This window comes from Accipiter gentilis, chromosome 8 (genome assembly GCF_929443795.1).
Source record: "Accipiter gentilis chromosome 8, bAccGen1.1, whole genome shotgun sequence".
Taxonomy (NCBI): Eukaryota; Metazoa; Chordata; class Aves; order Accipitriformes; family Accipitridae; genus Astur; species Astur gentilis.
In genome coordinates, this window is record NC_064887.1 from 14,365,217 (window position 1) to 14,393,170 (window position 27,954).

The following is a 27,954-nucleotide window of genomic DNA, read 5'->3' on the forward strand; positions in this document are numbered from 1 at the left end:
CAGTAAAGAATCATTTTTGTTGTTGTTGTATTGCATATCCTGGTGCACTGCAAATATTCTGGCTTAGACTGGAAACTTCTGGGTTTAGTCATTTTTTCCCACTTGAAATTTTGTCTGCATGTTTGATAGCTGGATGATGGATGCTTGAGCTCTCTCCTCCTCTGCTAACACGGTTTGGCCACAATGAATAGGTCAAATTCAGCTGTTTCTGAAGTTTAGCTGATGTTCTTGGTCTGCTTGTCAAGGAATTGCTTTGCAGGTCTGCTGGTATCTCAGAAACAATCTGTTTATTTGATACCAATAGGCCCATCAGCCATTTGACAGCCAAATTCCTTTGGCTAAAAGAATGCCTCTGAATGGACTTCTTGGACTCTTCTTGTGACAGGATCAAGACCTACATTAAAACAGAAAATCTGTCCTTGGGCTTCCTAGTGAAAAGAACTACAATGCAAATGTGAATGTCACAAATTATAGCAAACTCTGCGTGTTGTGTGTGTGTGTGTGTGTCCCCTTCACACTTCACCAGGGAAACTGTGAATATTTCCCCTTTGTTCTGTCTACATTTGCCAGGAGGCATGTCACATTATCAAGAAGCAAAGAATTGAACTTCCTTGCTGATAGGGATATTTAGAAAATAAAGCACCGTTATCCACAGCCGTACTTCCAGTAAGAGCAAACAGTCCCATTTAGATATCAGCAGGTGGAAATCTCAGCGGAAGGATGCGTATTTGTTGTGATGATTCCTGATGACCTTTCTTGTTTTTATTCCACTCTGATAGTGAATGCCTGCTGGCACGTTGGTGTTTCTAACCTCCTGAACTGATTTGTGGCTTGTTACAAAACACCATTAATTTATATTTAACTACCTAGTAATTTCTTACTTTAACTGCAATGACCAGTGTCCTAATTCAAGCAGTACTCATGCCAGAATTTGTAACTGCTTTACCAACTATTTCATGGTGAGGCATGAAGGTCAGAGTGGCAGTTACCTGAATGACAAAGCCACGGACAAGCTGTTCAGCGCATTCTGCTGAACCATGCTTTTTCTAATTGGAGAAGTGTTTTAACGTATTTTAAAACGAGTACTTTGAATATGCCAGGATACTGGAAGTATGCATCTTATCCATCCTCCTCAAGAATCAAGCAAACCGAGGACCCTGAGACCAGATCTTTGAGGAGACATACTGCAACTTCCATTACTTGCTTCAGGTACCTGCACTGTCCATCTGTACACCAATATGATAGTGCATGTGTTCTAAAACATGTATTTTCTAGCTTGGGCAGAAACTTACAGTTTTGTCTTAACACTGTCAAGCCAGGACCTAAATCAGAAACTATACCTGATTCTGAAAGGGGACGCAACAGTCACATAATGCTTTTAAGAAAGCTTTATTTGTTAAGTTTATATGAGCCTTCAAATGCTTAAGAATTCGTGACATCCTTTATTGTGCACTTACTGCTGTTTTACTATGTACATCATCACTTTCCATGTTACTGAGCTCATTTTCTGCCTACATTTTCCAGACATGAAGTGTAATCAATTTCTAAAGCAAAACCAGCCTTGCTCAGTTTTAACGGTTTCATGAAATGATATTGCAAATTGTCCTTCACTTATATGTGATTTAAAATCACAATCTCTTTGAAAATCTGCTGTAAGACCAAGTCAACAACCTTCAAACTGACATGTAAATTATTCCTCATTTTCTAATAATGAGAGTACTAAATAGTACCACTAAAAATACAAGAAGAATTAGTAATCCTGGTGTTCTTAAGGAGTGACTCAGACTTTCAAGACTGTAATTTTTCGTCTCCATGCTTCTGCTGTCTGCCTATTGCTAGCTTCAGAACAGAGCAAGCCTCTGCCCAACTCATCTCTCAGTATTGTTTATAGGCCTCTTGAAACTCATCATTTGCATTAATTTCATTTTTTTTCTCAGCCATGCAATATTTAGAATGGTGTCTATGCATGAAAAAAATGTACCACATTGCCTGATGTAAATCCCATCTACCTCATCTGAATATCTGCTTTCTCATTTTAATAACTCATTCATCTTGTATAGTTGGATCTTTGATAGTAGCTGCTCCACGGGGGTGGCAGGGATAACACTAATTCCAGAGGAGAAAGAAGTCCTGAAGGACTGCTAGTGTCAAAAAAGTGGAAGTAGTAAGTCTAACCCTCTGTGGCAATGGGTGCTGTAGGACTTGTTGCCAATGTCTGTGACCTCAGAAGTCTTTTCTGTCTCAAACAGTTATGGGCCGAACAATGTGGCATTTAACTGAAGGATTTTCACTGACAGTTTTATTTGACTGAGGTCCCCCAAATCTGATCCTATTTTATTAACTTCCATCTATAGTTATTTTGATTTACTACTTTTGTCTCCTAAATATAAAGACTTTTACATCACTGATATTTCACTAAATGTGATTAGTTGGAAAGCTGACATTTACTATTGTCATGTTCAAAGAAAAAAAAGGTTTCCAATGTTTTGCAGCAAGAACAGTGAATAATGTAATAACAGTATATAGTAACTGTTATTGAAGGCTGCACAAAAATTTAAGAGAAGATGACAAAAGAGGAAGGGATATTGGTTTTATTTGCATTCTACCACCTTTGATGCTGCTACTGAAATGGCTACCTGTTTATCTACAGCAAGGTTGTCTGGAGTTGGTCTCTAGTGAAAAATTAGTGCAACACTTGAGTATGCCTCTGGATTTGTAGCAGGAGGCTTTGAGGATTTGATTACTGTACACTTCATTTGCCAACCAGCAACATGCTTCCCCATTCAGAAGAGGTATTTTTTTTTACATTTTCCTCCCACTGTTTGCAGTTCGGTAACCAATGGGTGGATTGCAATTACCACAGCACATGGAGATGCAGACTGTCTTTTTATCTCTGCATATATGTTATACCAATGCTTCTGAATTCAAACCCATCGAACATGAGCAGGGAATGCCGATACCTTCATTCAGGTTGAAACTTGGGGAAAAAGAGTAGTTATCTTATTGATTCTTGGAGCATCCAGGAGTCCATGCTGAAGTCTGTGAGCCCAGCCAAGGGCACTGCTTCAGTTCTTCAGTCTGTTGCAGCCTTTGAACAGCCAGAGCAACCCAGCCTCTAAGAAACACTCCAGTGGGACTCCTCCACCTATAGCTTTTGTTTTCAGTCATATAAGGGACTCTAGCAAGCCCAGCTTCATACTGGTTGATTGGCAAAGCATTGATGAGAGGAAGAGCCACTGCCCTGATGAAGAGGACATTAATCCTTCCTCTCCCTTCCCGCAGTTCTGGCTGAGGTGTACGACCTGCGAAGAGACTGCTCCCCCCCGAGAAAGCAGTGCCTCCCCGGGCAGGACCCACAGCAGAGGCTGGGATGGGACAATTTCGGTCACTCCTGTTTTCATTCGTAATAAGAGATGAAAAGAGCTGACCATCAGTCAGTATGAAAAACTTAGTTCTGCTGGTGTCATTGCCAGTTTTCACTCCTCCAACACCTTCTGAAGTCACCATCCTACTCAGCCACAACCGCCCAAAGTCACCCCATTCCAGACAAGCCACAATTTCAGTTATTCTTGTATCAGGAGCACACAAATGTGTACAGGGCTGAGCTGCAGACACATCTGCCCTGCTTATGTCGATGCTTAACATGCCTGCTGCTTTGCTAACAGGACAAAACTGTGATGTGGCACTTTGTGCTCTTCAAGCTGTACAGGTGCAGGAGCACTATTCTATGCCTGTTGTCTGAAAAGAGAAATGGAAGTTTATGTATTTACTTTCCTAACACTATTTCGTGCTCTCCTTTCCCCATCTCTGCAGCAACTGAAACGTCACTCTCCCTCCTTTAGGAAGACCACTGCTTTTCTCACTCTACAAGCCTGTGTTTTCCATCCTTACTCTAACCACATTTTTACAAGCACGCTGAAACCTCTGTCTTAAGGTTTTTCTGTTCTTCCCTTTGGCTCGATCTACCTGATAATGGCGTTTTAGCTTCTACCTCCCAGGCTGCAGGGTCTTGAAGTACCAACTTCATTGCTTCTTTTCAGTTGCCCCCCATTTCAGGAGGGATGCGTGAAGAAATTTGGCTAGGGAAAAAGGGCACGGTGCAAGCTGTATTTGTAGTTTGAGAAGTCCGTCTCCATTTATTTCTGGGCAGGGAAACATAAACTCTTTTCCTCTGAACTTTAATGGGCAGTAATGTATTTTGAGATGTTTTTATACTTTATTGTTGTCTTAAAAAAAGAATAAAAGAATTTCTGGGAATTTATAGGTCCCAATCAGACCAAACTGACCATTTTTTGCTAGTTGTATGGTAAGAAGCCAAAATCTGAAAAGCGTTTTGAGGAAGAAGGCCATCGCACGGCCCTTTTAACCGTTTATGTCTGTGACTTGAGATACTATTAGAAAGCAGGGATTTGACTGGCCTGTGTTACCTCACTGGCGGGTTTGGGAGGGGCAAACTGTATCCATAGTATTCAAGATATGAAGGTAAGCAAAAACCGTAATGTGTTTGAGAATTTTTATTTTTAAATGCTTGCCTTGTGGAGCTAGGAGTAGTACAACTCAAGGCTGCGTCTCGATGGAGACGAATACGAGTCCTCCACCATTCTTGCCCGTGACAAATTCTGTGATATTTTACAGCTGGATTTTATCTTTTGGCTTATTTCTGTAGTAAGGGGTTTTACTAAAAATCCCCATTCAAGCCTACTTGGTAGTCCTGGATGTTGATGGATGAGAGAACTTAAAAGTTATCTCTAACTTTACGTTGTACCAGCCTGCACACGTGATGGGAGATGAAGAACCTTTGGCTCTCCTCTGGCCTTAGCCGTAGCGTCTTGAACTCCTCGCCCGGCTGCCCTCTCATCATATCGCTCCAGTGGAGAAACGGCCCGAGGAGCACCGTCAGCTCCACGCCACCCGGTAGCTGCGAGCGGCGTGTGCCTGGGGACGTGCACGGCAGTACTGCGGGGGAAGCGGGTGGCTGGGGGGGAAGGGAAGGGAAGAAGGGAAGGGAAGAAGGGAAGGGAAGAAGGGAAGGGAAGAAGGGAAGGGAAGAAGGGAAGGGAAGAAGGGAAGGGAAGAAGGGAAGGGAAGAAGGGAAGGGAAGGGATGGGACGAGGGCAGACGCGGCCTCCTGGCTGCCCCAGGAGTTGCTCCTGCTGCGGCTGCAGCACCGTGGGCAAGAACCCATCCTGCCCGGCTGGGGCGGCCTCGTCGCCTGGCGCTGGGACGTAACAAGGCAGCCTGGCCCTCCGTGCCGGAGACACCTCGCTGCACGCCGGCACAGCAAGGCAGGAGGCTCCGCGCCGCTGTGCGAGGGCTGAAGGGGCCCCCCCCGCACCTCGCCTCCCCGCTCCCGCGGCGAGGGCAGGCCTGGGCGCAGGGTCTCCTCCTCCTCCCCCTCGGGACAGAGCCGGGAGCCGTCTGGGGCTGCCCGAATTGCCCCGCAACCCCCCCTCCAGCAGGGGGGGGGACGCTGGGGCTGGGGGAGGGGGCAGGTGCCGCGTCCCCGGGCGCGCTGGCAGCCCCCCGGGGCGCAGCAGCGACCGCCGCGGCGCGACGGCCCGGCCCTCGCCGGCAGACGGGGCCGGGCGGCGAGCGCGACGGCCCCGGCGCTGGCGGGTGGCCGGGCCCCGGGCGGGGAGGCGGGCGGGCGGGAGGGAGGGCGGGAGGCGGGCGGTGCCGGTCGGGCTGGGGTGGGAGGGGGGGGGGGGGGGGCGGCGGCGGCGGCCGGCGGGGCACGGCGCTGCGGCGCCTCGCCTCTCCCCGGCACCGCGGAGCAGAAGGGGAGGTGAGCGGCTGACGGGTCGAGGCCGGGACCGGGACCGGGTCCGGGAAGGAGCGGTGCGCGGCGGCGGGAGCCGTGCGGGGTGCGAAGGCACGGGGGGACGCGCCGCGGGGCCGGGCGGGTCGGCGCCGGTGGCGGCCGCAGGCGGTGGCACTTGTGCCCGGCGCGGCGGGCCGGGCTCGCCCCGCCCCTGCCGCCGGCGGCGGCGGCGGCGGCGGCACTTAAGGGCGCTGCTGGTGGCGGGGCGGCGCGCGGGGCGCCGCTGCCTCGGGCGCGCTCCCCCGGTGCGGCCGGTGGTGCGGCGCCCACGTGCTGGCGCGGGGGTCGGCGCTCCGGGCGGCGGCGGGGACGGCGGGGACGGCGCGGACGGCGCTCCGGCCGGGGAGCCCGCCGGCTGCGCTCCCCTGGAGCGGTCCCGAAAGGTAGAAGGAGGTTCGGCTCCGGCGCGGCCGGTGCCGGACCCGGCTCCGTAACTGAGGGACTGCGGCGCCTCTTCGTAACGCGCCTTACTGAAGCCCGCTGCCCGGTCCGCACGGGAAGTTTCTGCCGGCAGGAGCGTCCCGGGAGCGGAGGTGGGAGATGAAGGAACTTGCAGAATCGGCTTCCGAATGAGGGGGCGTCTGAGCCTCAGCGAGGGGACCGGGGAGTTGGAGGCTTCCGTGTTGGTTAGGTTGAAGCTTTAAAACCTTGAATTGCGAGCGGAGGGTTACTTGGAAGATGTTAGGGTTACTTGGAAGATGTTAGGACGGTGTTTTGCAAAGAAATGCCTAGCAGTGAGAAGAAAAGTGGGGTGTGATTATCATCCCAAAACATTCCAGTTTGGGTATTTCACTTTTGACAGTGGTTGGGCTGATAAATACTTTCATTCTAGGAGTACGGTGCGATAACGTTTGTTTATATACGTGGTTTAGCCACCAGAATGTCTTGAACGGCTTCTCTGATGATATGAAGCATCATATATTTTATATATATTTTTTTGTATATCTTCTGTGGGCAGAGACTATAGAGATGCTGTACGTTTTTCTGTAGTGCACGCAGAGAATTGTTTTCTCCTGCGGCTGATGGGCTTAAAATATCATGCCGTATCATACCGGTCAGAAAACTGGAAAATTAGATTTGTACCACAGACTAATATTATGGAATTTCTGCTTCAAATGTCGTTCGAACAGTGGTATGCCTTTTACAGTGGGTGTATATTTGTTTTTAATATTGCAGATGCCTTTTGATTGCAAGACCGCTGAAATGTTTTGAGGGCTGCCTCTCCTCTCCTAACCATGAACAGTTCAAAATCACCAGGGCTGGCTGGATTTGGAATCTTGAAAAACACAACCTGCCACACGGAGAAGAAGATTTCCGTTTTCTTTTCGATAATCTTCATGACGGTGGGAATTTTGTCCAACAGCCTTGCAATTGCAATTCTCCTGAAGGCGTATCAGAGATTTAGACAGAAATCGAAAGCCTCCTTTTTGCTTCTTGCTAGTGGTTTGGTCGTCACCGATCTCTTCGGCCACCTCATCAATGGAGCCATTGCAGTGTTTGTGTATGCATCGGATAAAGACTGGATTCGATTCAACCAGTCCAACATTCTTTGCAGTGTTTTTGGCATCTGCATGGTTTTCTTTGGTTTGTGCCCGCTCTTCCTGGGCAGTGTGATGGCTGTTGAGCGGTGCATTGGAGTCACTAAGCCAATATTTCACTCTACAAAAATGACTTCTAAACATGTAAAAATGATGTTGACTATGGTATGTCTGTTTGCTGTTCTTATAGCTTTGCTGCCTATTCTTAGGTTTAGAGCCTATCAGATTCAAGCATCGAGGACCTGGTGCTTCTATAAAACAGAACATGTTGAGGACTGGGAAGACAGATTTTATCTCTTACTTTTTTCTTGCCTTGGGTTACTGGCCCTTGCTATTTCATTCTTGTGCAATGCTGTCACAGGAATTACCCTCTTAAGAGTCAAATTTAAAAGTCAACAAAGACAAGGCAGATCTCATCATTTTGAAATGATCATACAGCTCTTGGCTATAATGTGTGTTTCTTGCATTTGCTGGAGTCCATTCCTGGTAAGAGCCTGACGTGTTTGCCAATTTTTAATGCACACCACTGTATAAAAGTTATACTATTTAATCTCCAGGTTTTAAGGCACTTTAGCTGTGATAACGGCTTCATTCACTCTTCAATATATTAATTTTACAGCATGTTGCCCATAATGTTTGTACACGTGCCTCTATAACAAAAATGGTAATTATTCTCCATTTCTGATCATAAGCGAAATACATTGAGTAACCTAATATATAGGGACTGTGAGGACTGTCTTTCCCATGCTGTGAAGCAGGCAGTGGTAGCAGAATGGTGGCTAGAATAAATCAGAGCAAATATTGAGCTTGTCCAAAAGTTCAGTGAAATCTTTGAGTGGCAAGTCTTTTTAGTCTGTACTGTGGTTCATATCATTTTTTGTTTATGGTAGTCTGTTCGTTGTTGTTACTGCAGTTTACTGCTACTTGTGAACTGTGTTACGGAAGATAACGGTGAAGAACGTAAAAATCCTCCACTCCATTAGCAGGGTATTAAGGGCTTTGCTTTAGAGTCACGTTAAAAAACAGTAGTTGGCAGTGGGTTAAAATAAAAATTTGGTTTAGGCCTAACTAAGCTGGGTTGTAACCTGGACAGGTGACTAGCAAAGCTGCTCTGAGCGGTTGGTGCGCTTTCTCAGCTGTCCCGGCTCTGAGTTAGGACCGCTTGCTGGTAACGGCTCTGACTCTTCCAAAGCGGTAAGTGTTGCTCGTGCTCGCGTGTGCTCTGTCAGCGAGCAGGGTCAAAGGAAGCGGGGTTATGATATGGGAAAGAATTTGACAGCTTCTGTTGTATGATGGCATTATAAAGCTGATATTAACTGTGACTCTTTTTACTATAGTAAACCTGACTGAAGAAAATTTATTTTTTTACTAGGGTGAGAGAAGCTAAGTCACAAGTAATATGAAATTTTAGTTTATTTCCTAGAAGCAAGGTCCGGTAGTTTTCCACTGATATGAATGAGGAGCAATTTTGGTTTGAGCTTACAAATATAGAAAATTTAAATCTGGGATCTGAATCAGATCCAGCTATGCCTCATCTACTCACTGCCTGTGGCATAGTATGGAATTACCTAAACTAGTTCTAAATTAGATACTGATATTAGCCTAGCTGCAGCAGTTGGGTATATCTGGCCGGTAGCACTTAATTAATCCAGTGTCGCAGACTTCAGGCCAGAGTCTGGATGTAAATCTCTGCATCACTGAAATGCACAAAACCTCACTTTTGTTCAACACACACAGAATTTTGCTAGGCTTGCCCTGCAGCATAGTTTAAATTCGTGGTTGCTTTTGTCAGTGTCGTGGATGTAGTGTATAGAGCATAAACAAAGTTGTCAGAACAGTATAGCAAGCTTTTCTAGGGAACTTACTTCCAGTTATTTCCAGACACCTCATGAATTTTGTCTGGGGCAAGCCACAGAATGATTTTCAAGGAAAGCAACTCAAATAATGCCTTTACTTTTCATGAAAAAGCAGTATATTATGCTCTAGTGACATTTATTTTCAGATAAAATAACTGTCCTTAAAGGCTGGAATTAATTTGACTTTTTTAAAAAGCCCTTGGATGTCGAAAGAGCTGTGGAGGTTTTTAATTCAAAAGAGAGACTTCATTTATTCAACATTTGAAGGAACACTAAATTGCAGCTACTGTTGTTGTTTTTTCAGTGTTGGTAATTTTGTTATGCCTTTCAATTTTTATTAATTATAAAAACATAATTTTTAAAATCTTGACAATCTTTAATGAAATCACAGCACTACTTTTGTTGAAAGTATTTAACTTCATCTAAGTTGTAGTTGACGATGAGTTACTATTCCAGCAGCAAAATTTTTTTCAGAGCCTCTTCAGAGTTTGGCGTTTTCATCAGCTGGTAATACAGAGCAGTGAATGACTTCTTGCTTAATTTTGTACTTGGTAGTTTTTGGGACTGTGTTGCAGAGGGAGGTGATGCACAAGCAATTCTGGTTCAGCAGGTGGCAAATCTGCCGGTGCTCTCTGTGCGTTCTGGGCTCCTGATGCTTTGCTTCTGGATCTCTTTTGAAATGAGATTAACCAAACTATCACCAAAATTAGCCTGGCAATATGGAAAATAGTTCTGCAATGTGCACAAGTTTATGTTAGAAACGAGAAGCTAAAAAAAAGTTAGTGTAAGGTAGGATTTAGTTCTTGAAACAAACTTTCAAGGAAGCAAACAATTGGTGTTTTAGCTGGAGAGTTCGATAGTCTGGGAAATGCAGTAGGGATGGGGTCCTTGGTAGGTATTACCTTTCTTAGCTGTTAGGATCATGGAGTTTACATCAAAGTTAATTCTCTGAATTACCCAATCTTTGTTTTGATAGCATTCTGTTCTCTGAATGCAAACAGAATTATAAGGGCAGTGTTAATTTAGCAAGCTTTATTGGACTGCAGTGGAGCATACAGATGCAATGGAATAAAGCTTTGCCAGGGGTGTACTGCTAAAGTGCTACAATAAAGAGATCCAGGGTTTATCAAGGTGTATGATTTATGAGGAATTGCTGATCCAAATCTTCTTGTCCGATTTATCTAAAACTTCTCAGGGCTTTTAATTTGCGAAATGAATGGTTTGCATTCTGTAATATAATCAGCGTATACCAAAATAAGTATTTCTTGAGATAAATCTGAGTAGGTGTTCATAGGTGAAATTATTTGGCAAATGAGCTAAATACATGCTTGTTTTGCAATCATTTGCTTGTTTAATTTTTTTTTCAAAGCTAAATCTAGAAGTTAGTGTTAATCTTTGACTTGTGAATTTTACCCATGTTCTCTATCCCAAAGAGCATACAGAACAAATGTTATGTGAAAGTGAATTGCCTGGGTATAAACCAAAGTGATTAGAAAACAAACAAACCTTTGGAAGAGAAAGTGGAGGAAGGCGATGCAGTTTATGCCACATGCGGTTTGCAGATACAAGAGTTTGGATTTATTTAGTGTGGTTCTCTGTCTGATGGGGGATTTGCTTTGTTTATTTTTCTTCTGTTTTTAAGCTACATCAACCGTCATATGTGCATGGCTACCAAAATGAAGTCTATCCAATGTTGTAATTCAACTGGAGATTTACTTCACTATTAGATTTTAATAATTTTTTAATTTTTTTTTCCCAAGTAAAGTTATATATTCAGTCACTGTCCTGTGCTAATATCACCTTTAGGTGACATTAGCGGCACAAGACCCTGGATCGTCCTTTATGGCGTCTGATGTGGAACTGAACTTGACTTCTGCACCTGCTCAGTGGTAGTGAGCTTGTTTTGGTGCCTTTATATATGTGTGTAAATGGATATATATCTAACATTTAATATTATATATAATAATATATAATATTATAATCAATTACCACCTCTATTTTAAGACTCCTGGAGATCTGGAGCATTTTTCAGAAGCAGAGCCCATGGCATGGCTCATGTGGAGCTCTGCCTGGGGCTGTTGGACAGGGTCTTCCTTCTGATTTTTTTTTTTCTTCCTTCTGATTCTTTTCTGAAGCTCCATCTCATCTGTTCCTCAAAAATGAGCAGCTTTTTCAAGTTTTCTGCCACTGTGTGGGAATCTTCCCATAATGAAGTACCAGAATGAGGGGTACTCCCTGCTCCTTCCCTTATGGGGAATCATTTATCTCCTTTTGAGGAGTTGAGAGCAGGAGGGAATTCACAAAAAAAGCAACAAGTGAAATTCCTGAATTTTCCAATAATCTTTGTAGGCGATGATTTGCAGAGGCACATTTGTTTTGACAGCCCAAGTAATTTTGCTTTGTGATGGGTAATTCCAGGAAAATATGTTCCAAAGATAGTAACATCAACTTCTCTGTGTAGTAAGTCATCTTTTTTTCATCCTTGCTAGAGTCTTAGCCCTTTGCTAGGGATATGTGAATTTTGTTGGATAAATTTGGTCCCTAGAGGTTGGATTCCCAAAGCAAATAGTTGGGCTGGAGCATTTTGTGATCAGCATCTCTGATGAAATAGATTGTTATATAAAGCTGGTTTTTGGCTGTGACTTGACATCTGGCCTGTCAAGGAACAGCTTGTTTTTGGAGCTGTGTTCATATGAGCAAGTTCTGACTTCAGTATGTCAAATTCTGTGGGGCTCATGGGATAAACATATTTTAAACTTTGCTTTTGGAGTAGCAAAGCGAACTCCCTGTAATTATGGACAGGAGAGGTTTATTTCAGAGTGAATTTATCTTTGGGAACAAATTATGATATGGAGAAATGTCTAATCTTTTTAATGTGTGGAACACAGTCTTAGCCTGAGAAAAATACTTTTACATTCCAATTATTCTTGTTAAGATCTTTTTCCATGCAGTTATCTGATTACTTTCATTCCAGTTTTACCTCCCTTCTACTGCAGAAAATAGCCACTCCTGGTTTTTCTGAAAGATCTCAGCCGCTTATTTCATATGATTAAATCAGCTCTTATTCAGTTGCTTTTTTTACTGCCTAGATTAATTTCTATCAGTCTTTTCTCATGTAATCTCTTCCCTTTCCAATTTGTTGTGCTAATTGCGTCTCTCTGAACTTGCTCTGACTTCTTCTTGTCCCCAGATTGTCTCACGCAACGAGGTTTGATGGTTTTCATGCACCTAGGGCTGCATTTAGCTTACAATGTGCTGAATCACTCCAACCTAGAAGCCGCCGGAGCTGGTCTGAGTAGTCCTTTCAGTGAATATGCTGCCAGAGCAGGTGAGAAGGGCACTGGTGCACTAACAGGGAGGCTCTTGGTGGAATACCTTACCCCAGCCAACCCTACCCTGGTTGCTCCACCAGGTATTTTGGGCGCTGAGGCAGGCTCGCGGTCGGTATGTGCTGAAGAAGGCCAGTGGGTTGCAGGTTTTACACTACATGCGAAGCCACGTAGTTGCATACAGTATAAGGTACTTTGTTGTACAAGGCAATCCTCTGTGCATCTCATTTTAGCATTTTTGTTATGGGTAGTCACGTATGTACATGCACAGCGACACTTTGCCAGGAGTTCATACCTGTGTTACTCTTGAAGCATCTCCCTCCATTCCTGTTTTCTGTGTTCTTTAATAAGCTGGCGGTTTCAATTTCTATTACACTACCTTATGCTTATATGTGCAATGGGCATCATGTATATGAGCTCATTGCTCTATTAATGCTGTTTGTATGCCTTCAAATATCGCTGGTTGTATTGTCCTTACAACAAAATAGTTACTTAAAAATCTGTCCCTTCTCTTGTGCTCTCGTGGCTGGTGATTTTCAGAATCAGAAAATGCACCTAAGGAGAAGCAGGCACAAGATGTCCCAAGATGCCGGTCCACGCTCTGCCAGGGAGGGCCTTGTCCCCACGTACAGTACGGCCACCCCACATCTCATGGGTGGCCGCTCTGCAGAAGCGGATTCTCTTACACTACCAAAACACGTTGCTAGTCAAAGCTGCAGCCGCCGCGAGCTTGTTGTGCCTGTGTAGGCACTGTCAACAAGGAGAGTGATCTTTTCTTTTGAAAAAGAATTAATTAGGCTTTCAATTTCCAGTCATCTGTTTCTGAAGACTGAAGGAGAGAGTCTTAAACATGTTTAGCCAACCTTGCAGCTTTGAATGCTGTTGTAGAAGTGCCTTTCACGGGGGGGAAAAAACCACACTTTGTCTTTTTCAAGATTCAGATTTTGAAGAAGATAATCAATGATAATGACTACGTTTGTGCTGGCACTGAATTGTTTGTCATGTTTTGCTAGAACGATTGTCTGTTGACGCCAGACAGAGACGGGATGTGTTGCCGGAGTAAAGAAGATGTGGTTCGAGTTGGGTCTGGGCTACGCTTCACCCCCTGCCCGCGGCAGGCTGCCGGGCACAGAAGTGACCTGCTGCAGGACCTCCACGGGAATAGCCCTTGGATGTTGTCATTGCATCTCTTGGGCTGGGGGCGAGCCCGTGTCAGGAACCCCCTTCTGCCACAATAGTTTTAATAAATGAATCAGTTTCATAGGGAAAGGGAAAAAGCTTTTTGCTGGCAGAAGGCCTGCTAGATATGCCTCTTTATCTCTAGTCCGAAGCATCGATACAGTAATGGTTATTGTCGACTCTAGGTTGTTATTTCTCTTCCGGGCCTTGCTGTGTCAGAAGAGGTAGGATCAGGAGTGGCTGTTGGACTGAATAAAATGCTCTCTGAGTTCCTCTGGAAAGAAAAAAATATCTCATATGAGTTTGCTTGTCGTTCAAGCTACACTAGAAAAAGGGGTCTCGCTCTCCCTCATATCATGGCCTTTTAATTGCTTTCTGAGTTTCTCAGTACATCCATTAACACTGTGCAAATTCAATTACTATTCTTGTTTGAGTTGTTCTTAATGAGCTTCTGATACTCAAGGTTAAATTGCTGAAATGTTAAGCATCCTTCCTAATATTATGGCTCAAAATGTATTTTGGAATAAATAGCTGATTTTAGGGGTTAAGAGGAAAGAGGACACTCATTTTGATTGAAGTTTTTGTTATTCTCAAGACAGAAGTGTCTTTTTAGCTTAGTTTCCTGTGGAATAAGGTTTAAGCAGCAGCTCAGACAATTCAAGCGTGCTTTTGTATGTCACCATGAAACTACTCCATGAAAAGATATTCTAGGTGTTTGCAGAGAGAAAATAACAAAGTTTAATACAATACATTTAAAAATTCAATCCGCCTATTCAGATGTGTTTCTATGATACTAGAAACACTTGGATAAGATATTCATGCCTTTTTTTAGTGTTGGTTGTAGAGACCTTTCTGTTATTTTGGATTCTTAAGAGACACAGTGGGAAATTTCCGCCTGGTTAGATGAGAAATGGAATGAGCATCGTTTTAGAGTGGACCCACCTAAGATGATACTGAATTTCAAAGGTACTGATTCAGTGTTCAGAATTGGTCAGTTCCTATTTTCATCTTTTACAGTTTGTAGAGATCTTGCGGGCCTTAGCCTTTCTAAGAAATATGAATAATTTAAAAGAAAATGTTTTTAAGTGTGGGCCAGGGCATAATTTGTCAGAGTGCTTAGGAACTCTATGTTAAATTGTGGCTGTATTTGTAATTCAGGTGTTTACCTCCTTCTCACAGAAGTCGGGGAGTTGAGCAGCTGAGATAGTCTCTCAAAAGGAAAGAAGTTCTGGAGAAGAAATGGACGGTGGTCAGCATATTGTCCTGCAGTAATGATGTGAACCAGGGAAGGAAGAAGAGCTGAGATTGACAGAATGTCCTTTACCAGAGGCTTTTGGGGAAGCATCATTATAGTTTTTGTTATTTATGTTTTCTTGTGCTGTTTGGAAAAACTTAATGTAAAGCCTTTTTCTGAAAGCGCAGTGCCGTCAGAATGCAGTGAGATTAGTTTTAGAGAGAAAAAGTAGGGAAGGTGGGTTTCCAGTCATGTGAGAACATTGCATTTTCAAAACAACGCGGTCCTGTTTTTCTTTCAAAATCACTTGCTGCTTGATTTTTAAATTTATATTATATATATGGAATTAAACTATAAAGATCTATAAATTGAAATACAGTATTTCATTCCAAACGCGACTTTCACAGAAAATTTAAATTTTCTTTTTTTCAGTTTTGAAGTTGCCATCTCAAAAAAATCAAATTCAGAAAACTTCAGCCAAATAAATTTGCCATTCATAACCTCCCCTTATTTCTTCAGTTGGTGAAGTTTTTGGATTCTGTGCTTGATATTAAAAAGTAAGTCATTTTGACATACATTCCAATTTTGTTTGATATAGGAAAATTCTTCCTATTTCCTGGATATTACAGTCATTTAGACCTTTCTTGCTTGAAAATATCATACACTGCATAACCATTTTTGGAAAATGGCATACACAGCATAACCATTTTTGGATGGTTATTTTAGGAAAGCTCTCTTTCCTGACTATCTAAAGACTTTAAATGGTAAACTTGTTGCTGAAAAGTCTCTGGGACAAATACACTCAGATGGAACGACTTCAGAAAGTCCTTCATCCTCACCAAGTTTGACATGACAGACATCAGGGTGTGATATACGCTCATCTGTTCTGTGAGATATTTATTATGTTGTTAATTCATGATCTCAAGTTTTGCATGGTGATTATAAAGGCGTTCTGGCAGAAGTTACTTGTCTTAGTGGTAGTGTAGAATCAGTTCGAGTCTGAGAGAGTGCATTATTTGGGTTCTCTTCTGGGAAATATGCTGCTTAGGTTTAAAACAGAGCAATAATTCCTATTGTGTGTGCCTTTAAGACTTTACATTAAAATATGCAGAAATTGCTGAATTGCAATTTGAGTTACAAGGAGGAAGGTGGGTGCCTGTTTACTGTGTGCGTGCGTAGTGCCCAGCAGGACGGGAGCCCGAGCCTCTCGTGGGTTCTGCGTATGGGCTTTTGGAAATAGTAACCGTCAGGTAGCAGAATGTTGCTGAAAGGGTTCACACCAGGAGTTACAGTAAAGTTGTAGTAATTGCGACTCATTCTTTTGGATTAATTCTCGTATCGGATGAGGCGAAATAGCTGATGAGCCGTGTGTAGGTAACGTACTGTCTCTTGCTGAAGGATTGCTCTTACCTACTCCAGACAGAGCAGGGAATGGAGAGCAGCTCATTAGCTTGCTCTTAGCTCCTCTTTTTAAGGAACCGTGTGAAGACCTTAGTCAGAGACGCGTGCCGAAGGGCAGGTTGGAATGGCGTTGGAGTTGTGTTTCTGTGTGATTTCCCGAAGAAGGCTGAAGATGAGCCTGTGTGTAAGGGATGTCCTGACTGAGGTTTTTAAGTCAATTAGGCCTCAATACTAAACTCGCAGAAACCAAAGATTGCTTTGTCATTGGAGAGGTGGAAGTTAATCTCCAGCTGGTCCCCTCCTTGCTGACCTGGACCTGCGTGCTGCCAGCTGCCCCAGGTGGCTCGAACCCGGCATAAGCTGGCTGCGCGTGGGCTGCACGGCCACCCCAAAATTACAGGAGTGAGGGGCGATGTGATGGATGTAGTGAGTCTGCCCATGAGCAACCGTGTCACCCATGTTACGACCAACAGCAGGACACGAGGACGTGGGGAGGAAGACTCTTGTGCCGGCGGGGACGTGGCTAGCTGTGTTCCCCTCTGCCTCGCTGCATGGAATGGTGTTAAAACAGAAGGTGAAGCAGGAGGGAGGTGAGGATCCACGTAAGTGGCAGCAATTTGTTTTAGGACTTACAGTTCATTAGTGAGTTGGAAATAAAATTGAATCCACTTTTTACCAGGAGTGCGTGTTTGCAGAAGTAGTGAGAAATAAATCAGTCTTAAATGGAGATTTGATTTTTCTCTTCCCTCCTCCACCTAAAAGGTGGTCCAGCTGCACAGCAGTCCCTTCTAATTTATTTGCCAACGTTAAAGAAGAAAATAATTGCCAATTATATATTCCAGCTTGGTAAATATGTTGCTAATTCATTAGCCTTGATATTTCCGTTCATAGCTTCTTAGTATACTTCTCCAGAATAATATATAGAATAAGTCACATTAATAAAGTTGATTTTTTAAAAAAAATAATATGAAAGGAACACATCACATCTTCCTTTGCCTCCAGCCAGTTTTGTAAATACTGCAAATCAGATAGCACCAAGTCATTAGGTGACTGTGACTCCAATCCATCTTTAAAAAGTTTTCATTTTCCTCCACTGTGTATGTTGCATACATGGTAAACATAAACATACATAAAATATAATTACAAATTAATATGGTTTTTTCTCCTTAGTTCCCCTCTGCACCCATGTAATAGACACCATAATTTCTCAGATAATTAAACTGAAGGTCTGACTCCATTGGTAGACAATAGAGTAGGTTCTTTACCTTTTTAGACCTGTTGTTACTTGAGGTCTTGCAGGCTCAGTCACACATCAAAACCATCTGCATTCCCGATTTCTAGAAGAGGTGAAAAGGCCGCTATATATCATGACTGACTCACTGTGAAATTCTTCTCCCTTCTTTTAACACTTCTAGTATGTATGGATATCTCTGGATTCGGTGGTATTTGCCCTGAAAGCCTGCATGTATGTGCCATTCCTCTGAAATCGGGGAGTGACTTGTCCAAGGAACCCTTAAAGAATTCAGCTTAATTCTTGGGTTCTTGGACAAAAATAACAAATCTGAGAGAATTAAAAAATGGCCAGGTAAAAACTGGTAGATCCTGCGTTCCCTATCGAAGAACATTTTCTTGCTCTCAAAGACGTAAGTGGAAGAGTTGCCTCTGGTTGCTGAATCTATAGGATATCTCTCCTCAGCCATGTAAATACAGTGGAGGATGACTTTAGTAATGAAACAGCGTGGACGTGGTGATGTTTGAAAAGTCAGTTCACTTCTAAGCTATTGATTTGATCCTGTGCAAAACAGTAATTAAATGCTGAATTAATTCTATAATTATGGACCTTGCAGCTCCTTTTTCCTCCAGGTTTTCTGTATATTGTCTCCTTTTTTCTGCATTCAGACAGTTCTCTTTCTCCCCAGTATTATGTGTTACTTGTGATTCTTTCTTTGGGTGTTTGTAGGGTATTAGTGAAAGAAGTTCAGTTGCTCCTAGATCAATGAGAATATTTATTTAACCAAAAAAAATGCGATTATTTTGCAAATGAGTGTGAAAACCTGAAAAAGCAAAGCAATAGAAGAGAAGTAATAGGCCATTTCCAGGCTTTGAAGCTTTACCCAGCTGGCCCTAATGGAAGGATAAATGGATCCTGAATACATATAGTCCTTACATCCCTAAATACTTGTATATTTGATTCATTTGTGTTTCTCAGAATGGGCCTTATTATGCAGAATTAGAAATACTCTATTGCTTTCTTGTCCCAAGAGGTCTAGCAGTTGTCCTGTAAAGTTTCTCTCAGCATTTCTGTGTAAAGAATATTTTAATTTTATCTGTCAAATTAATTTTTTTGTACAAGAGGTTTTTGTTACAGGCCTTGTTGTTAGGGAGCAAGACGTTCCTTGCTCTGTGGAAGCAGGCTTTCTTGTAACTTTAAAACGTAGCTCATTTGACTTTGGTGCGGACACTATGTCTTTTCATTATGCAGCGAGTCGTCTACTGCTTTCAGTGCTAAATTTGCCTCTATCCATATCCATTCTGCTTTCCTTTCAAATGAGTTAATCAGTTAAGCTGTAAGAGTAACTACATTGCCAGCTAGTTGAACGAAAGTATTTCTAATTTTGAGGGGGAGGAAAGGAAAGAAGGAAAAAGGACTGTCAAACCAAGATAGAAGTCTCTGGATTCTTTGGAGAAACAAAGAGAAGGGACCTGGAATGCTTAATTCAAGCCCAACTTGAATTTATGTTACTACAAAACAGATTCAAATAGGTAGTGTCTAAGGGGAAAGTTGGAAGAAAATAAAAGCTTCACTTTCAGTTAATGTTTGCAAGTTTATACACAAAAAAATCCTTCTGTTTATGAGGCTTACTTCGTAATTGCATTCCTGCCTTATACAGAGCATGATAATGCCAAAGGCAGTTAATAAAATATAAGTAGCGAGTATACCATTGTGGCACTTTACATTTTTTTCAGTAATTTTGACAAATTCTTGTATACATAAAAATCTCATTTCAAATGACATTTCCAAATGTTTGTTCAGAAAGTGTGTTGCCAACCATAAATATTTTGCATAAAGCTGTGAAAACACAGATGGTGAAAAAGTCACACTTGACTCTGATGGCACAGTAATGAAGTGCGATAGGCTGTGAGTCCTCTGCAGACCTGAGCCTGCGCGAGGGGAGCAGAAAGCTCAGAACTGAGCGGCGTCAGCAAGGAGGGATCATACGGCGAGGTCAGACGGAGCCGAGCTGCTGGGGGGCAAACGCCCCCAGAGCCTGAATTTAATGTCATGGCTGCAGTGTCGTCTATATGCTGCTACACTGCAGTCCTTTCTCCGGCAGTCAGTTGATGGGAGATCTGCCCTACCAATTCAGGGGGGTGCTTGGGCATACTCTTTCAAGCTTTGATTCTGGCAACGTGAGAAAAAGGCATGTGTATCCTGGATGGTCCTGTGTTCACGAAGCAGCAGCATCGGCTGGTGAGAAATTGCCTGGTCACAGAATCAACTGTGTCTGAGAAAGGCATATTAGAAACTGGTTTCATTTGCTTTATGGAAATTGTTGTGTTTTCCTGTTTTCTCTGTACTTTTTTGACTTTTATTGCAGTAGTAGTGCTTTGGGAACACCTCTGAGCTCTGAGTGCCTTTAGCTTTACAATACCTCCAAAAGGTTTACGCAGCTCCATTTTAAGGGGGGTAAATATGGAACAGATGGAGGCTAATTAAACTTCTACAAAATGTTTTTGCAACCTCAGCTATCTCTGGTCATCCGAATCTTTTCTGTCTGTTTCTCATTTGGGTTCTGTTTTTACCCAAGAGAGACTGCGACCCTGATAGGGGAAAGGTCTTTCTCAGACTACCTGCCTTTAACAGGATAATAAGGGAACTCGCGTGTTTAAGGATGCATATCAGGCACGTAGTAGTTACCACCCTTGATTTACCTGATTTGGACTAGAACTTGATTTTGGGAGGTAGACACAGATTTTTCCCCAACTGAATAGTGAGCCAGTGGATCCATTGTTAAGTTTTAGTGGAATAATTATTTTTTCACAGAAATGTACATGAGAGAAAAGAGGACTCCCTTATTTTGCTGCTACTTGTCAAGAGCTGATCCTGCAAAACTTTACACATGGAAGTATTACGTATCCCCTTAAAACTAGCCTCTGGACTTTAATGTGGAGGGAAACTTGCTAACACCTTTTGTCTTCTCCAATTCCTTTTGAAATACACATTTTTTTATAAAATCACTATGCTCAGTTAAAATTTACTTGCTAGGCCAAATGATCATCTGGTATATAAAAGTTGAAGGTATGGTTCGTGTTTTTCTTTTAAAAAAGGTAAGGAAAACATTAGGGGAAAGACGTGTTGCAGATCCATAACATAAAAAGCATTATGTGGCGTAAGTAGTACAGCGTGTGTACTAACATTTTGATGGCAGAAGTGGTGCGCTACATATTTTTCTTGGAAGCCCTTTGCTTTTAAACTGACTTATATAGAATCACATAAAAAATAAAATGAAGCATACTCAGCTTTGTTGCAACAAATGCTTGGTTTATATACTGCAATATCTATATAGCAATGATACAGGCAATTTGCTGTCAGGGTTTCTTTTCTTATGGCTGTTCTTAGGAGATATAAAATGGTACATAAAACATGAAGATAGATACATTTTGATTTCTCTCTCCCCTCTTTTGCAATTTCTTTTCTTAAAGATTGTGTTTATAGAGTACTACAAAGTATCATCATCTATCAGCTCTTGCCTATAGCAGACTGCAGCTTCTTTGTAACACGTATGAAGCATGGAAGTTCCAAAACCTCTGGAAATTCAAAATAATTATGTATTTTTTGTTTCCATGGAGTGGGACATCATCAGTAGTATACTGCCTTGAGTCCTGTGTGGTTTAGGAGAAGGGGATATGCACCTCTGGATTCGATGCAGGCATCAGTGATAAAATAGAAGTACTCCACAAATACTGAAAAAACCATGGACTTTCTTCCATGAATGGAAATTCTCAGAACTTCTTGTAATGAAATCCAAAGGAAGAGGAAGAGGTTTGGGAGGGTCTGCAAGGTTCCCCCAGGGAAGTGGAGCCTGAAGGCTGAGCTACCGAGGAAGAGAAATGATGGTATTTGTCTGCTCTGCTTTCCATGTCAATCTCTTGGTGACTGGTTTTTATCCAGTTTCCTGAAGTCAAGGATAGAACCTGGATTTAGAGCCTCTGTGCTGAAATACATCAAAGTAGCATTACAGTTTGTCTTATTTCCTAACTAGCTGTAAAGTCTGCTTTTTGTTTTGACTGGCTGTCCTTGAGTACTAACAGGAATGTGACTAAGCAGCACTGCCATTTAGCTTATTAGTTGTTCTCATATAATTGAGATCCAATTGGAAGGGAAATTAAAGTCATGCTGTTTATATTTGGAGAGTGGTGTGAAGCTTTGGAGCAATTTTTTTCGGTTTGTTGCACTGAGCTTTGTCCCTAAGGGAAATGGCAGTTCTCTGATGCTATCTGCTAAATGCAAAATTGTAGAAGTCAACAATTTAAAAATGTTTTTAAAACTTTTCCATCAGACTTTCTGGATCTTGCAAAGTGAGTTTTGGTTTTAGTGAATCCTAAAATTGGACAAAAAGGATGAAGAAGTTTAATGTATGGTGGCAAGTCCTTGCTTGACACAGATTTGCTTTCTCTGTATATATATTTTAAGGACAGAGAATTCTCAGGTCTTTCCTTAAACCATCAAGGACTAACCTGAGTCAGAGTAACTTTGTATCTTACAAGCAGGCAGCCTTGGTTTAAAAAGTCACTTTTACAGTTATGCTTTCATAGTTACTTTCCTAAAGGAAGTTTGAATTCTATTGGTTACATCGTGTGATACTTTCATTTTTTTGCAAATGAAGGAGACATAGTACAGCTGTATTCATATAAACATTGTATAACTCAGAAAGTGCTACTTGGATTTTTACATTTCTAGATATGTTAGAAAATATCATGAGTTAGGTTTATTATTTACCAGCTGGGGATTAATTTTTTGAGTCATACTGCTGAATCTGCATGAATTCTAAATTCAGTTGTGGAGATCAAAGGCGACTAGATATGATGCAGTTGCATTGCCTCTTCCCGCTTCCCCATTTGTGTACTGCTGGCTACAGAGGACAGAACTCCTTCATCATACTAACCTGGTGGACCTACAGGGAAGGAAAAAAAAAAAAAGTCAGTCTTTGAACTGGTTTCTTGACTGTGAACTAATTATTGAACAGTATTAGTCAAATAAGAAGAAAAGAAGTGTTCTTTGTGTGCCTGCAGAGGAGGTCCCACTCTCGGAAGTCAGCTTAGCACTGGGGCAAGCTCTGGTTGCAGTTTCTGAGCCGGTGACTTGTGCCAGTGCAGTGACACGACTTTCTTGCACCTAGGGAGCAAATACAGACTGTCTGTGTGGTTTGCTTCAATGCAATCCTTTATTAAACAGCTGGTAGCGTATTAGGCCTTTTTATCATTTATGATTTCAAACTGACTTTGGAATAGTATTTTAAGAATTTAAATATAAAAATTAACCATGAAAACGTGACAGAAATAATAATTGATACTTGCCTCACTCCACTCTACCCCTCTTCAGCTGCAGTTTAGGGTCTTGTTCTAGAAAGCATCAGATGACTTTAGAAAGGCTTCAGTAGCCAGGACATGGCCTCCTCTTTGCCCTGTCTTTGCATGCAGTTGGCTTTAGTCGCTTGCACTTTTCTTACGTGTTTTCTGAGAAGACATGGAAGAGGTCCCAGTACGGCCAGCGCAGGGTCTTTGGAGGAGTGAAAAGCTATCTCACTTCATACTCGGAGACAATGCGATGGTAACATGTTTGTCACTCCCGCTGCTCTGCCACGAGTGTTTTAGGATAAAAATGCTCACGCTTTGGGTTGGAATGAGATTCTCTGTCTTAGTCCAGGCTTATATGGAAATCTCAGCCTCTCAGCAACTTCAGAAAGTTGGGATATCATTTTATGTTGGTTTTAGTGATACAAGAAAGGCAACATTTTTTTAATATCTGCACAACACTCCTAAATAATGTAAGATGGCTAGAAGATTCTTATTTTATGAAACAAAATTTTTAGATTTTGTTGTCTTATTTCCAATACAGGGATTCACAGCTCTACTTGTGAGTTCAGATACATTATTTTTTACATGTCCAGTATTCCGAAGAGGTAACTTAAATGTTCTGGATGAAGCTTCTCCAAGTATCAGAATCCATAAAATGATGTAGCAGATTTCCTTGCTGTCCTGATTTACTTCACGTAAATCCATAATCCAAACAGAGGTACTTTTTGTTGAGCCAGCAAGTTGAACAGCAAATAAATGGATTTACTTAGAGGTGATTACTACTAAATGGAAAGGAATTTCACAAATTTGCTAGGTAACATGAGAAAATAATACAGTTTTCCAAAACCTGAATGGAGCTGGTTTTCCTAGATGGCAACATCTACTCCTTCCTCTTCTGCGCATGAAACTGCATTGGATTTGGTGTTTATTAACTTTGCAGAATGCGAGAGAAGAACAACAAATGGAATTTTGAAGTACGTCAAGAAGCAGATTAGGAAGCTATGTGTCTGTATTAAGTCAAGTGTGCGGTATATTGGATAAGGATGTTGGTCTGTGAGCTCTGTTGTGCTGTCATTTGCTGCCCAGTCCTACTTGCATGAGTAAGGAGGATTCCGTCTGAGTTTGGCTTGTGGTATTGGACCTCTAATAAATAAAGTGTAGGACTGTCCTGAGAAAACATCCCGCGCAGCAGCCAAAGGACTTGTCCGAGTTTGGGTGGGCTGCTGATGTCAGAGAGGAATGCGCCCAACAGTTGTGGGGTGAAAAGCAGATTCAGGGAACTGACTTGTGTTTGTGTTGGCTTGGTGCTCAGACATTCCTCCTCCTCCTTGCACCGGTTCCCAGCTGTGCTTCTGCCAATCTTACCAGCTTCCTTTGGAATGTTCCTAGGGGCTCTTTTCATTGCTGCCATAGATGCCCATACAGAAATGCTTGATTAAATGCTTAATCAAGCAAGTAAACTCTCCTTTCACTCTGTTCCACTCAAGTTTATACTCGGATGTGGTGACCTGCAAGCTATAGGTAGGGCCTAGGTATACAGAGAAGCATTGAAAAAGGAGTAAAACAGGTTTGCTGGAATCTTGAGCGGTAGTTTTCTCTCTTCATTCATTATTATTTTTTAGTGGTGGGTTGTTTTTTTTAACCATGTATCTTTAGTGAAAATATGACCGTCTGCACTCGGACAGACTGCCCCTAACTCTCATCGCCCAATAAATCAGTGTACTCATAGCATCAGTTGTCAAATATCCTGTTTCTTAGTTAAATAACTGTATCACTTTAAAGGCTTTGGAACTGAAAGCCTTACAGTGTTTCATCCTTCTACCAAAAAAGTCTTCATGTGCTTTTAACATTAATAATAAAGAGAGATAATTTACCATCCTCTGGCAGATTCCTGGCTTTGCAGAGTCACGCTTTCTTCACCCAGGAACTCAGGTTGCAAAACCTCAGTGGCAGAAAGCCTGTAAAGGAAGGCTCCGCAGGGTAGGAGCCCCAGCGGCGTGGGGTTCACGAGGGCTGGTGCTTCAAAGCGGTTGCAGCTCTGCAGAGTGGGCAGGCCAGCCACAACTTACTGGGCTGGTCTAGCTCTTGGGTATCCTCTGCCAGAAGCAGTCCTGCTGAGCTATTCTGGAAGACTAATGCCTCCACCCATGTGAAACTGTTGGCTCCAGCAGTGTTGCTGCTGGTGGAGGTCTGTCCATGTCCAGCACCTCCACGGGTGAATGAAACCCTCTGTGTCTCCGTTGGCAAGAGGAGGGGTATCTATCGGTGGCCTTTGTCACCGGGGCTTAAATTTTCCCAGAAACCTCTAAACCCTTTGGTGTCAATAAATTGTGTTCTGTTGCAGCTTAAAATATGTGAATCTTCTTGTTGAAATCAAGGTGCCGTATTCCTTACGCAAACTTTATTTTGGAAAACGTGAAAAAATAAATACCTTTCATAAAAATGTTCTGATCTACCCTTGAAAAAAATCCATCCCTGGAACAGTCTTGGCATGCTTTGTTAGCTCAAATTCTGGATAAGTTTTTAGTCCTTGCTCAAATCAATCCCTGGTTTTGGAGGGTATTCTCTAGCTGATGGCCATTTTCTGCTCAAGGTTCAGCAGAATTAGTTCAGCAGACACACATGTATGTCCCATGTAAAACATTAGAGGATTTCTAGGATGATAAATGTTACATGCCTGAAGGTATTTACTTTGCAATTGGGATGCATTGATGCTGTGAAGGTGTGAAGATTAGAGATAATGTTGAAATGATTTCACTCATTTACGTGCTCTCTTGGTGTATTTTTTTTGATGTATGATTCTAAAATGTTCCATTTTCAGGTGACAATGGCCAGAATTGGGATAAATGAGAGTCATTCAAAGGAGACCTGTGAAACAATACTTTTCGCTCTCCGAATGGCAACGTGGAATCAGATTTTAGATCCCTGGGTGTACATTCTTCTCCGGAAAGCTGTTCTTAAAAACCTGTACAAGATAACAAGGGGATGTTGTGGCGTGCACATCATAAACTTACACATGTGGGAACTCAGCTCCATCAAGAATTCTCTGAAGGTTGCAGCAATATCTGACTCACCAGTAAGTTCCAAACACATAAACCTACAGCCACTCAGCTCTATGGGGCAATAAAGTTAAACACAGTGTATGAAGAGATGATGGAGGCAACGCTTATACACAGACAATGCCTTAAAATTAATTCCAAGGCTCAGTGGCTTGGCATTTGTTTTAAATTGGGAGTGGTTTGCCCTTATTGCTTACCAGTTTGATATTGCTACTCCAAAAGATGCACTTGAATGTTTTAATTCCCTTTAGAATACATCCCTTCCAAAACTGGTAGTAGAATGATAAATCAGCCTGTATTTCTCCCTTCCAGGTACTAAAGTGAACAGGGTTCCTCATAGTACTCCCTACCAAATTCTTTACCTTAGCAGGCTTCTTAAGAACACATGTGAGTGTGAAAGTGGTCTCCAAGGTGATTTGTAGAAAGGGTAGATTTTATCTACCAGTGATATCCTGGAATCCTCTGCAAAGTCACTGCTTCCTAGGTCCACCATCCTTTCCATAAGGGTATTCTTTGCCTCCGGGCATTGCATTTTCCAATTGGATATATAAAAGACATTTTGCTTGTGCCCAGCATATCAAATGATCCAATTTGCTTGGTTCATTGACTTGACCTCTTAATTATTTACTGTTCCATGAATTTTTCGGGAGAGCTGCAAACTTCATCAGTGTAAGTGTTACTTTCAAATCACTGACAAAACATGAGGTTCCCTCTGGGAGCACAGAAGCAGATCAGCTCAGCTTGCTTACAGTTACATTTTCAGATCTATTGGTGAGTTTTTAGTCCTTTCAACAAATTCTGTTGAAACTAACAGGCATAAAGCTGTGGTTAGTCTGTAAAAAGAGTAGGTTGGGGTTTTTTCCCAAGCTGAAGGAAGTTTATTGAAATGTTGCCCTAATGCATATACTGAAATCCTCATGAGGTACATCTGCTTTGTTTGTAAAGGGTCACACGTGTCTCATGAAAAATGTGTGTGATCGAATGAGCACCTCTACAGGGAGCTGCACTGGGAGCGTGGTTTTGTTTGTGAAAGCAAACTGCACGCTCAGTTTTTGCAGGGTCTGTGTCTGAAGAGCTGAGGACATTCAGTATATCTGAACCTGCCAGAAGGTTTCCAGGACTTTACACAGGAGGCCCTTCGCCTTTAATACTGCCAAAAGAAGCTTTGGTTTTTGTGACTGTATTCTGTTCAGAAGCAAAGATGAGAGTATCAGAGACTTCATAGCAGAGGGAGTGTTTTAAGATAGATACGTCTATATTATTTTTACCTACTTAACTTCAAATAACCACATCAGTGAATTGCTGGTATATTTGGACAACAAAGTTAAAAACTGATTCACCAAGACGACAGTCTGAGGGACCAAAACTACTCGTAAACTACAAATTCACATTGTAAGTGAGAATAGTTTAAGTCAGAAAATAAACACCCAAAAGGTTTAAATATTTAAATTTTTTGTTTTAAAAGCTATTTCCTTTTTGTTTTAAAAAGGTTGAAAAATAAGTGGGTTAAATAACCCTGTAACAAAATGAAATGGCTTCATTTACCCTAAAGAATTTCTGTATGTGATTTATTTTCTCAGTCACAGAGCTGATAAACCGTGGACAGATTTGATGCTGGTGTAAGCTCCGCCCTGTTGCTTCGCGTGGGTTCTGCTGAAATCTGGAAGCGTTCAGTCAGTGCTCAATTTGGCTTTTTCATTTCATAGAATGTGATGCCAGTCTATCTGTTGACATAAATTATTTGTTCTTTATGGAAGATTGTTGTTTTAGCAGCTGCAAAACAATGTTGGTCCGTAAAGTGTCGAGATAGTTGATCGGTGAATGAAGCTCCTCAATGTTCCATTTTGTTATGTGTATAAATGTAGCTTGTGTAGTTCATACTGGTTGACTTGTAAAACAAACAAAAGTTTATATGTATATGTGATTTCTTATATTTTGTGTAATAATACATATTGAAT

General features: G+C 42.1%; 1 protein-coding gene across 3 annotated transcripts; it reads left to right on the forward strand.

The window, feature by feature from the left end:
• Window positions 1-5,725: 5,725 nt before the first annotated feature.
• On the forward strand, window positions 5,726-27,954 carry PTGFR (prostaglandin F receptor). 3 transcript variants are annotated; one of them, XM_049809059.1, is made up of 4 exons: window positions 5,726-5,785; window positions 6,998-7,845; window positions 25,759-26,013; window positions 27,577-27,954. In XM_049809059.1, the coding sequence occupies exons 2-4, from the start codon at window positions 7,057-7,059 to the stop codon at window positions 27,586-27,588; spliced, it is 1,056 nt and encodes a 351-aa protein (XP_049665016.1). In that variant the 5' UTR covers window positions 5,726-5,785; window positions 6,998-7,056; the 3' UTR covers window positions 27,589-27,954. The 3 variants fall into 3 exon arrangements, with proteins under 3 accessions (XP_049665016.1, XP_049665015.1, XP_049665018.1); XM_049809058.1 differs by lacking the exon at window positions 27,577-27,954 and having other exon boundaries at window positions 25,759-26,064; XM_049809061.1 differs by lacking the exon at window positions 27,577-27,954 and having other exon boundaries at window positions 6,998-7,524; window positions 25,759-26,064.